This window comes from Mastigoproctus giganteus, chromosome 4, assembly GCF_048544385.1.
Source record: "Mastigoproctus giganteus isolate SK-2022 chromosome 4, ASM4854438v1, whole genome shotgun sequence".
NCBI lineage: Eukaryota > Metazoa > Arthropoda > Arachnida > Uropygi > Thelyphonidae > Mastigoproctus > Mastigoproctus giganteus.
The window spans coordinates 87662758-87675631 of NC_143578.1; the positions used below are offsets into that span (position 1 = coordinate 87662758).

Consider the following 12874-nt stretch of genomic DNA (forward strand, 5'->3'; position numbering starts at 1 on the left):
AAATTGTTGAAGATAAACACAAGAAAGGCACCTGGGGTGGATGGGATCTATCCAGTTATATTAAAGGAGGCAGCAAAGGAAGTAAGCAAACCCTTAGTCATAATTGTGAGAGTTTCCTTGGACTAAGGGGAGGTACCCACAGACTGGAGATGTGCAAATGTGACCCCAATTCACAAAGGAGGATCAAAGGCTGACACAAGTAATTATAGACCTGTGAGTTTAACTTCTGTTTCAGGAAAATTAATGGAAGCACTGGTTAAAGAACACTGCAGGATCATCTAGACAAGACTTCAGTTATAGCTCGGACACAGCATGGTTTTGTTAAGGGGAAGTCTTCCCTAACCGATTTGATTGGATACTATGATGCAGTCACAAAAGAACTGGATACGGGGAATAACTTTGATATTATATACTTGGATCTTAGAAAGGCTTTTGATACTGTTGCAAATGGAAGACTGCTGCACAAATTGGAGCAGTGTGGCATTGGAAGTAAATTGCTCTATGGATAAAGGAGTGGTTGAGGGGGAACAGACAGAGAGTGGTAATCAATGGACACTGCTCATCGCGGACTAATGTTATCAGTGGAGTCCCTCAGGGTTCAGTGTTGGATCCATTTTTGTTTTCTGTATTTATAAATGATATTGATGATGGTATATCAAGCTTAATGTCCAAGTTTGTAGACGATACAAAGGTTGGCATGGTTGTCAAGGACACTACTCACACTATGCTGCTGCAACAGGATCTGGAAAGGTTGAGCAGATGGGCTTAGAGGTGGCAAATGAAGTTTAACATTGACAAATGTAAAGTACTACATATGGGAAACAGCAACCCAAGAGCAACGTATCAACTCTGTGGTACTACACTGACAGTGTTAGAGAATGAAAAGGACCTGGGGGTAATTGTGCAGACAGATATGAAGTTTTTGGAGCATTGCAAACGGTCTGCAAGAGAAGCTCATGGTGTCTTGTGAATAATATACAGGAATTTTTCTAGCAGGGATAAGGAGGCGATTATTCCCTTGTATAAGGCAATGGTCAGGCCACACCTTGAGTACTGTATACAGGTCTGGAGGCCTCATTTCAAGAAGGATGTAGAGCTGCTGGAACGAGTACAGAGAAGGGCAACAAGATTAGTGAATGGAACAAAGGGGTACTCTTACGAAGAAAGGCTTATGTTTTGCAAATTACAGTGTCTGGAGACTAGGCACCAGTGAGATGATCTGATAGAGGTGTATAAAGCCTTGAATGTTTTGCGCATGCTCAATGCTGATGGGATCCTTCCTCTTGCTCAGAATAAGCACCTGAGAGAGTATAAATTCAAATTGAGGAAAGACAGATGTAGGATAGACGTGCGGAAATTTGCCTTTAGCCAGCGGGTAGTTGGTTGGTGGAACAGACTTCCATCCCTTGTCGTGGAAGTTGATAGCCTAAATAAATTTAAGGCTCAGCTGGACAGTTATTTCGAATGAACGGAGGAATGAAGTGGAAGTGGGTTTTTTTTTTTTTTTTTTTTGGCTGATGCTGCATAAGCTTGCTTTCTTGCATCATATGCCTCTGCTAATGCTAATGCTATTCATAGTGTTATAACTGCATTTGGATATAAGTTTAGGGTTATATTTTGTATTGGAATTTTATTTGAAATTAAATTGAAATCATGACACAGACCAGAGCAGCAAAGAAAAAGGCTCAAACTAATGGGAGTGCTGTGGCTCAGGGGAGAACTGAGGGGGTATTGTTGTCCTCTGAATCATAGCCTTTTGAATTGCACTGCTTGTTTGAAGTTTGTGGACAATCAGGAACGGGACATGATATTGCCCAGGGGAATGTCTTTGTGTGTGCACGATTTAAGGAGGCTGAGGAAATCAGGTGCCAACTCAGCATTGTTATGGGCTAATATGAGAGTTTAAAGGACAGGGCGGATGACCTTGAAGGATTTAAATTGAGGGCCCATCAAGCTCATAGCTGTCCACATCAATGCCAGAGCTTGCACTTGAACATCACGCAACACAGCGGCAACACCCAAGGCAAAAATTCACTGGTCTCGAAGGAACTAATTGTTGTCGGTGACTCTATTGTCAGGGAAATGGGGAACATATTGTGCAAAAAGGAGAGGTGGAACACGACCAGGGTATGTCTTCCAGGGGTAAAGGTTGATGACATTGTAGAGCAGATATCATCTTTTAAAGGCACAAAGGGTGCTATTGTTGTACCCGTTGGCACAAATGATATTAAGAGTAGGAGACCTGTGGAATTACTTAAGAAGTACAGGTCAATGTTGAAAAAAAGCCGTGAGTTGGGGTTGAATTTGAAAGTGTCTGCAATTCTGCCCAGACACAATAGGAGGGAATATATGATGAGAGCCTTGTCGATCAGTTTGGCCCTGGAGAGATTGTATTAGGCTCAAGGGGTTTGTTATGTTATTGTTTGTTATTTGGTTTTTAGGAGCATTAGCAACTAAAGCCATATTGCTCCGGGATATGCGGTGGTCATTCCCTAACTTTTTCCGCATCCTCCGTATTTGGTGGTGACGGGCTCGAACCCCGGTCTAATCAAGAAGCGTGTGCTACGCACTGCTGCTCCTTCCCACCTGGCTACAGAGGTGCAGGCTCAAGGGGTAGAATTTTTTCAGCCCGTTCTGTGCTTGTTAACAGGAGAGACTGCTTCTACAGGGAAAAGATACACTTAAATGGAAGGGTGCAAGAATATTTGCTGATGCTATCGAGGCAGAGTTAGGTGGGTCAGAAAAACTGGTGGCTTGGGGGGGATACACGGACTAATAGATTAACAGTAGCCGCTGGCAGAGGTGAAAGTGATTCTTTCACTGCTTCTATCGAAATAAGCAGCAGCCTGGAAAACAAGATGCAGGGGATTCCAGAGTCATTGCAGAACAAATAAATATGTGGGCTGTGATAGGGTAGCTAAGAATAGGAACAGGTGCATGTATACTTGTGTGTATACAAATGCTAGGAGTTTGGTAAATAAATTCGATGAATTTGAGGTGTTGGTCAAAACTTCAAAGGCAGATATTGTTGGGATAACAGAGACGTGGTGTCACAGATGTAAGGAATGCAGAAGTGGAATTTGGGGAATATAATGTGTACAGGCAGGATAGACAGGATAGGAAAGGAGGAGGGATTATGCTAATGGTTAAGAAACACATAAAATCCAAGGAAGTACAGCCAGTCGACATGGCTGGACAGTGCAGTTTTGAGTCAGTTTGATGTGACATAAGCACTGGGAAAGCAAAATTGAGAGTAGGAGTGTGTAATAGGCCTAATGACTCTGATGAGTAAAATAAACAACTGTACAGAGAAATAGAGTGGGCCAGTTAATCAGAGTGTCTTGTAATGGGGTATTTTAATTTCCCAGATATTGACTGGAATTTGTGGATTGGTCACTTACAAACACACACACACTAGCAAGACTTTTGTGGATTAATTGGATGATTGTTTTCTACAGCAGCATGTTCGGGAGGCAGCTAGAGGGAGTAATACTCTTGATCTCATTATTAGTAGCGATTCTTCATGCATTAAGAATCTGCAAATAAAGGAACCACTAGGTAGTAGTGATCACAGTGTGCTGAAGTGAGATTTACTCAAAGAGATAACTACCATCAGGAGTAAAGGGAAGGGTTTTTGCTTTCGTAAAGGTGAATACTGTTGTCTGAGACAGTATTTGAATGCTATAGGGTTGGACCAACTGATGATATTATCAACAGCAAATTCAAAATGGAAGGAATTCAAAGAATTAATCTTGGAAGCTACTAGGCTTTTCATACCAACTAAGAAATATTTAAAAATGCATGGGATACTTATAAATTAACAGGTGACACAGAAGCCTATGATGGATATAAGCTGATCTGTAACCAAGTCACAAAGGACGCTAGGCAGGCAAAGGCAGATTACAAGAAACTTTGGCAAAGAATACAAAGAAAACAGCAAAGAGTTCTTTACTTATGTATACTCTAGAAGGAAGGGGATGAATTAGATTGGTCCACTTGATATCGATGGTTCAACTGTTGATGATCCTGCTCAGGTAGCTAATAAACTAAATGAATATTTTGCATCTACATTCAAAAATGAGGAGTTATTCCGGGAGGGGAATGCCAGAGGTGTATTAAACTCTGGCAGTAAGCTAGATAATCTTGTAATAACTGAGAGTAAAGTGGAGGAGAAATTGTTGAAGATAAACATAAGAAAGGCACGTGGGGCGGATGGAATCTATCCAGTTATATTAAAGGAGGCTGCAGAGGAAGTAAGCAAACTCCCTTAGGCATAATTATGAGAGCTTCCTTGGACTCAGTTGAGGTATCCATGGACTGGAGATGTGCAAAGTGACCCAAATCCACAAAGGAGGATCAAAGGGAGACACATGTAATTACAGACCTGTTAGTTTAACTTCTGTTGCAGGGAAATTAATGGAGGCACTGGTTAAAGAAGCATTGCCAGATCATCTAGACAAGACTTGTTGTAGCTCATGTCTACAGCATGGATTTGTTAAGGGGTAGTCTTGTCTGACCAATTTGATTGGATACTATGATGTAGTCACAAAGGAACTGGATGCACAGAATAATTTTGATAACATATATTTGCATCTTAGAAAGGCCTTTGATACTGTTGCACAAATTAGAGCAGTGTGGCATTGGAGGCAAATTGCAGCTATGGATAAATGGTGGGAGAAGACAGAGAGTGCTAATCAATGGAAACTGCTCTTCGTGGACTAATGTTATTAATGGAGTCCCCAAGGGTTCAGCATTGGGTCCATTGTTGTTTTCTGTATTCATTAATGATATTGATGATGGTATATCTGCTTAATGTTCAAGTTTGCAGACAATACGAAGGTCGGCAGGGTTTTTACTGACACTAATAATAGTATGCTGTTGCAACAGGATCTAGAAAAGTTTAGCAGATGGGCTGAGAGGTGGCAACTGAAGTTTAACATTGAGAAATATAAAATTCTGCGTATGGGAAGCAGTAACCCCAGAGTAGTGTATCAACTGTGTGGTACTACGCTGACAGTGGTAGAGAATGAAAAGGACCCGGGAGTAATGGTGCAGGCAGATATGAAGTTTTCTGAGCAGTGTAGATTGTTTGCAAGAGTAGCTCATGGTGTCTTGTCAATGATATACAAGAATTTTTCTAACAGGGATATGGAGGTGATTATTCCCTTGTATAAGGCAGTGGTGAGGCCACACCTTGAGTACTGTATGCAAGTCTGGAGGCCTCATTTGAAGATAGATGTAGAGTCGTTGGAATGAGCAGAGAAGGGCAACAAGATTAGTGAATAGAACAAAGGGTTGCTCTTATGAAGAAAGGCTTAACTTTTGCAAATTACTGTGTCTGGAGATTAGACACCTGCGAGGTGATCTGATTGAGGCGTATAAATTCTTGAATGGTTTGAGCATGCTCAATGCTGATGGGATTCTTTCTCTTGCTCAGAAAAATCACCTAAGGGAGCATAAATTGAAATTGAGGAAAGACAGGTGTAGAATAGATGTGCAGAAGTTTGCCTTTTGCCAGCTGGTGGTTGTTCGCTGGAACAAACTTCCATCTGTTGTTGTAGAAGTTGATAGCTTAATTAGATTCAAGGCAGAACTAGACTCACATTTGGAGCAATTGGATGGGTGGGTGAAATGAGAAGGGTGTGTGTTTTTTTTTTTTTTTTTTTTTTTTGGTTGACCCTATATAACCTTGCTTTCTTGCATCATGTGCCTTTGCTAATGCTAATGCCCTTGATCTGATTATCAGAAGTGATTATTCATGCATTAAGCATCTGCAGATAAAGGAACGACTAAGTGGCAATGATCACAGTGTACTGATGTGGAATTTACTTAAAGATGTAACTACCATCAAGGTAAAGGGTAGGTTTTTGCTTTCATAAAGGTGACTATGCTGGTCTCAGACAGTTTTTAAATTCTGTACGGTGGTACCAATTGATGATTTTAATAACAGCAAATTCTAAATGGGAAACATTTAATGAATTAATCTTGAATTGATTTCTTGAATGCTTCCTATGTAGAATTGGCTACTAGGCTTTTCATAACAGCAAAAAAATACTGGTTCAAGTTTTAGGCCCAGATGGATATCAGATAAACTAATGAGACTCGTGGCAGAGAAGAAAAATGCATGGAATGCATATAAATTATCAGACGACACAGAAGATATAAGTAGATATAAGCTAGTCTTAAATCAAGTCACAAAGAAGGCTAGGCAAGAGAAGGCAGATTAGGAAAAATCCTTTGGCAAAGATTTCTTTACTTATGTAAACTCTAGATGGAAAGGGATCAATTGGATTGGCCCATTTAACGTCAATGGTTCAACTGTTGATGATCCTGCTCAGGTAGCTGACAAACTGAATGAGTATTTTGCATCTGCATTCACACATGAGGAATTCTGTAGAGAAGTGGAGGCCAGAAGATTATCAAACTCTAATAAGTAGCTAAATGATTTTGTAATAACTTAGAGGAAAGTGGTGGAGAAATTGTTGAAATTAAACATAGGAAGTGCAACTGGGGTGGATGGGATCTATCCAGTCATATTAAAGGAGGCAGCAAAGGAAGTAAGCAAACCATTAGCAATGATTATGGAAGCATCCTTGGATTCAAGGGAGGTTCCCATGGACTGTAGATGTGAAAATGTATCCCCAGTTCACAAAGTGGGATCAAAGGGTGACACAAGTAATTACAGACCTCTCAGTTTAACTTCTGTTCTGGGGATAAAATGGAGTCACTGGTTCAAGAAGCACTGCATAATCATCTAGACAAGACTGTAGTTATAGTTCAGACCCAGCATGGGTTTGTTAAGGGGAAGTCTTGTCTGACCAGTTTGACTGCATACTACAATGTGGTCATGAAGGAACTGGATGTAAAAAATAATTTTGTTATCATATACTTGGATTTTAGGGAAGCTTTTGATACTTTTGCACATGGAATACTACTGTACAAGTTGGTGAAGAATACCATTAAGGGCAAGTTGCTGCTATGGATAAAGGGATGGCTGAGTGAGAGAAGACAGCGATTGGCAATCAATGGACACTGCTCATTGTTGACTAATGTTATTATTGGAGTCTCCTGGGGGTTCGTGTTGGAACCATTATTAGCATTAGCAGAGGCAGATGATGCAAGAAAGCAAGCTTATATAGCATCGGCCGAAAAAAAAAAAAAAAAAAACCCCATGCATTCACTCCAAAAGTTTGTCTAGTTCAGCCTTGAATTTATTCAAGTTGTCAACTTCCACTACAACAGGTGTAAGTTTGTTCCAACTATCAACCACTTGTTGGCTAAAGGCAGTTTTCTGCACATCTGTTCTACAGTTTTTTCCCTCTCAATTTGAATATGTCTCCTCAGGCGAGTAATCTGCACAAGAGGCAGAATCCCATCAGCTTTGAGCACTCAATGTTCAAGGCCTTATACACCTCAATTAGATCACCAAGCAGGTGCCTAGTCTTCAGAAGCTGCAAATTGCAGAACTTAAGCCTTTCTTGGTAACAGCAACCCTTTGTTTCACTCACCAATCTTGTTCCTTTTCTCTGTACTCGTTCCAGCAGCTCCACATCTTTCCGAAAATGAGGCCTCCAGACCTGTATGCAGTACTCAAGTTGTGGCCTGACCATTGCCTTATACAAGGGGACAAGACACCATGAATTCTTTCCATCTCACTGCACTGCTCAGAAAACTTCATATCTGATTTCACAATTACCCCAAGATCCTTTTCATTCTGCACTACCCTGAGTGTAGTACCACCCAGTTGATACGTTACTCTTGGGGTACTGCTACCCATATGCAGTACTTGTTGTTTTCTATATTTATCAATGATATTGATGGAGGTATAACAGGCTTAATGTCCAAGTTTGCAGATGATACAAAGGTTGACAGTCTTGTTAATGACAGTAATGATGGTATGCTGCTGCAATGGAATCTAGAAAAGTTGGTCAGATGGGCTGAGAGGTGGCCAGTGAAGTTTAATATTGACAAATGCAAAGTACTGTGTATACAAAGGAATAAGGAGTGATTATCCCTTTGTATAAAGCAATGGTCAGGACACGCCTTGAGTACTGTATATAGGTCAGGGGGCTTCTTTTATGGAAAGATGTAGAGCTGCTGGAATGAGTACAGAGAAGGGAAATGAGATTGATGAGGGGATCAAAGCCGTGCCTTACCAAGAAAGGCTTAAGTTCTGCAAATTGCAGCATTGGGGACTATGCAACTGAAGGTGATCTGATTGACGTGTATAAGCTTTGAAAGGCTTCAGCAATTTCAGTGCTAATGGGATTTTACCTATTGTTTAGATTACGCATTTGAGGAGGCATAAATTCAAATTGAGGAAAGACATTTGCAGAATAGATGTGCGGAAATTTGCCTTTATCCAGCGAGTGGTTGATTGTTAGAACAAACTTACATACGTTATTGTGGAAGTTAATAGCTTAGATTCATGGAAGAACTGGACAAACATTTCGAGTGAATGGAGAGGTGAAATGGAAGATTTTTTTTTTTTTTTTTGGCTTAAATTATTTAAACTTTTTTTTTTTTTTTGCATCATATATGCCACTATTAATGCTAAATAAAAATGAGGATTAGAATTAATAAATGCTTTGTTTTGTCTGTGTTGTCATATGAAGCAGAAATGTGGGCATCAAGCAAAAATATCAAAAATATAATCAATTCTTTTGAAATGCTGACATATCAAAGAATGACGAAAGTATCATGAAAAGTAAATTAAGGAATAAAGATATACTGCAAATGGTAAATGCTAAATGTACACTAATAAACATATTAAAGAGAAGGAAAATAATATAAAGGAAACACCTGATGACAAAAGGAGAAATGCATAAACTGTCAATGGGAGGAAAAAAAAGCAGACAGAAGAGGACATTACAGACAATTGTGGATTGGAAATGTGGTGGAATGTAATGTAAGCTGATTGTGAAGAGAGAAGAGTAGAGATCCCTGACACATTATGAATGGATGGATGGATTTGAAGTGTTAAAAAGTTTATATTTACAGTGGATGCAGTTAATGTAAGGTAGGATTTTGACTTTTTTTTTTTGTTCACTTCATTCTTAATACACTTCTAATTTTATATATTTTTCGAGAATGAAAGGACAAATTTGTCTACTATCGACTTATTTTATGTAATTATTTATTATACAGCAAACTCTTCAAAATCCACCAGGGAGTGAGTGCTGTATTTTAAAATTTTTTATATTTTAGAGAGGTATTTCTCTAAACTCTGTTGTTTGAACAGTTTTGGAGAAGCACATGTAATGAATACTGAATACTAACAACCAAACTTATTTGCATCTTTAAATATTTGTAAATATTTATAAATATAAATAGTTCTGTGCACAAATTGATTAGTTCTGTAAATAGTTCTGTAAACAAATTGATTAAAAGTTAATACTAGTGGTCAAAATGTAAATAACAGTTCAGTTTATTAAATATGAGCAAATGGCAATGAACAGTCGTAGAAAATGTTTTCAGAATATCAGTGGATGTGCTCCAGAGAAAGGTGCCTCCGTAGCCAGATGGGAAGGAGCAGCAGTGCGTAGCACACGCTTCTTGATTAGACCGGGGTTCGAGCCCGTCGCCACCAAATACGGAGGATGTGGAAGGTCAGGGTATGACCACCGCATATCCCGGAGCAATATGGCCTTAGTTGCTAATGCTCCTAAAAACCAAATAAACAAATAAACAGCTCCAGAGAAAAAAATACTTTCACAGTAAAGAATAAGAAAAAATGAAACTATTCTTTTTCAAAGATCAGGAAGTTTAATTTTTGCTGCCATTATAGCTATAGCAGAGAGAAAAATAATTTGTCAGTTTGCTCACTTTGCCTTCTTTTCCATAGTACTAGTGTAGAGTGGGAAGTCAAGTGAATGTTGAGCCACCTGTTATTTTTTTCCTGCTTTAGTTACATTGGTGATAAAAAAAATATTGGTTTTGTGAAATTAAATCAGTTGTTTGTACATTCAGTAAATTTCAGTACATTCAGTACATTCATAAGAGGTTAACCATAACTTTAATGAAGCATAAATTTTTATTTGCAAGAGCAGTTCACCCTACGTTATGATGCTTACTGAATAAGAGAACCCATTAAAAGACAGAAATTCAAAGTTATAGTATAGCTAAAGTTATATGGCCTCAGAGAAATTATAAGATGTTTGCAAGGCTACTTTGTCTCCTTTCATATGTTTTTTTCAGTCACCAGGATTTAAATATACTGGTAACACAATGATCTTAATTTTCCACAGCAGAACAAACTTGCCTTTTTAACAAGTTTCTCTGGTGTTTCACTATTTTCAAAAGTTTAATTGATTATTTGTTTACAAGATGAGTCTGCCATGACAGTTTTTTTTAGGACTAACTGGTCCCACATTAGATTGCAGGTGGTCTCAAATGATGACAACATTCAGACAAAAAAGTTAGTCCTTATCTGTCTGTTTTTAAACAATTTTGAAAACTTTTATTTCAAAGTTACAAATTAAATTTTTCTTTGAAAGCTTCAATTTTGCATACTATACGACAACTGATGTCAGCTTCTTTACAGCTTTTTTTCCCTTCTTGTTGTCACTAGAGTCCACCAGCTATCTAATGAGGGATTAATGAAGGAGTTAGTTCCAAACAGACTGTCATAATAGTCTCATCTTTTAAATAAATGGCTCGGTAATCTTTTGGCAAGGCCTTTCTATTTGAGAGTAGTGCATACTACAGCAACTCATTGTAAAGGCAAGTTTTATTCTATTGTGAGTATAATATCATTGCATTATCTTTGCAAAAAGAGTTTTAAACTCTTTTTGCCACCAGTAAGATTTAAAGGACAGAATAGTACTGAAAATATCTTATAAAGAGAGAATTGTCACTTTTTTTTTTTTTTTTTTTTTCCTGCATGGATTTTCAGACAAATGTAATCATTAATAAAAGTTCTGGATTGCTTTCTCAATACTCCAGATAAATTTTGATTTTGTTTTGTAAAATATGCCAGATTTTAAGGAATTCCAAGTTGTAAATTGATGGATTTTACAGTTTAATTTATATGAATTCAGGTGTTTGTATTTTGTCAATGAAATAATATAACTGAATATTAGAAATTTGTGTTGAATTGTGAGATGCAAGATATAATAATTGAACAATATTAATGTGACTGCTTAAGTAAATAATCAAAATATTTCTTAGTATGATGTGCATAACTTTGAAATCCACCCGTTGAAAACTAATTCTATGCTTCTTTTATTTTTAAGTCCTATACATTCAGTTGATAGTGAATGGGAAATGAAAGTGTCTAAAGCTCATTTATATCTCCAAAAAAATCTTCATTCTATTCATCCTCTTATTCAGCATCTTAAGGATGTTTGCATTAAAACCATTGGTAGTATGCTGTTACTTGACTGTTATCAATATAGGTAAGTTCTAAAACTTTTGTAAAATTATACATGTTGTCAGTGCTTTTTTTGTAAAAAAATAGGTCCCAGTACTCCCCATTCTTTGCTATCAGGTAAAATTAAAAATTAAAAGGATATGAAAAGTACTCTAAATTTTTTTTCCCTGATATTGTTACTTTAGTAGTAATGTTTTTGGAATAAGAACAACAAATTTAGTATATTAACACAGTATATTAAGCATAAATTTATTATTCAAGTATATAAAAAAAATAAACAAGTATAAAGTTATAGAATTCTTATAGTACCATGATAATAGAATAAATATAAAAATAGCGAAATGCTTAAAGTGTGGTACTCACCTTGAATATAATCTGCAATAGTTTTATGAAAAGATTGATGGCTAAATATAAGGGGGAATGGTTAAGTTAATGCATTAAGGTGGGGATGAGATTTAATTTAATGGAATTTTAAAATAAGTGCAAGGAAGCAGAAGTGCACTACTCCTTCCCTGGTTGTCATAAAGTAGAAAATAGTTAATCTGGAACATAAAAGAATCGATAATGCCAATAGCCGTGACGACAGACTTTCGTTAAGTTATAACATCTTCAGTTGGTGGTGTAAGTGAGAAGTAACGCGTGCTGTGTTTTAAGGAATTTTCTATACTCTCGTAATGCTCTTTGAAACACGTGGGAATCTCATATGTGAGAGATTCCAAGCCAAGGAAAGGTGAAAGGGAAGTTTTGCATTTAGGATGTTGAGATTAGTATTGTGTCGAAACCATTTGATAATGAGGGCTTCATATTGAAGAATTTTGTGGTTGGTTTTAAGTCTTATAATGGTGATAGTGGAGTCAATTAAAAGGACTGTGATTGTGGGTTTGAGCATAAATTGTGAGTTCTGTACTAGCTTGTCCCGATCTAAGACTATTATAGTGGTAGTATGCATGAGTGTTGGAGATTTTGGTAGAACCAAACTTGGTAGTAGTACTACCAATGTAACAGGCATCACAGTTTGGTTGACATTTAATCAAGTAAATTATATTGTTCAAATCGTTGGTTGGGTATTTGTGTCTTTGTAAGTGTTGAATAAGGATCCGAGTTTTTATTATAAGCTGAAAAAATAAGGGAGATATCAGTACCTGTAAACACATGGCAGAATTGTCCGGCAAGTTCATTATGGTATGGGAGGATGATGCGTATATTTGCGTTGGTGGTGGGTTGTTAATTTTACTTTTTGCAGTGGAAAAACATCGTACCTCCATCGCCATCATATGCAAGGAACTCTTACAACCCTTCCCTCCAGAAATAAAATTATACACCTATTACGCTGATGACATACTCATAATAGGCAATAGGTTCACTATAGACAATCTCTTTTTAAAATTTAATTCAATACATGATAGGTTAAAACTCATGATAGGTCAAATTAGCATTAGCATTAGTAGAGGCATATGATGCAAGAAAGCAAGCTTATACAGCATCAGCCAAAAAAAAAAAAAA

The 12874-nt window shown here is 37.5% G+C and overlaps 1 protein-coding gene across 1 annotated transcript in view; it reads left to right on the plus strand.

Moving 5' to 3' along the window:
* LOC150086889 (dynein axonemal heavy chain 12-like) overlaps positions 1-12874 on the plus strand; it is a 143680-nt gene that overhangs the window by 74217 nt on the left and 56589 nt on the right. The window contains exon 6 of the mRNA XM_090372311.1: positions 11235-11396. Coding sequence (XP_090228437.1) covers positions 11235-11396 — 162 coding nt within the window. The remainder of the gene's footprint in view (positions 1-11234; positions 11397-12874) is intronic.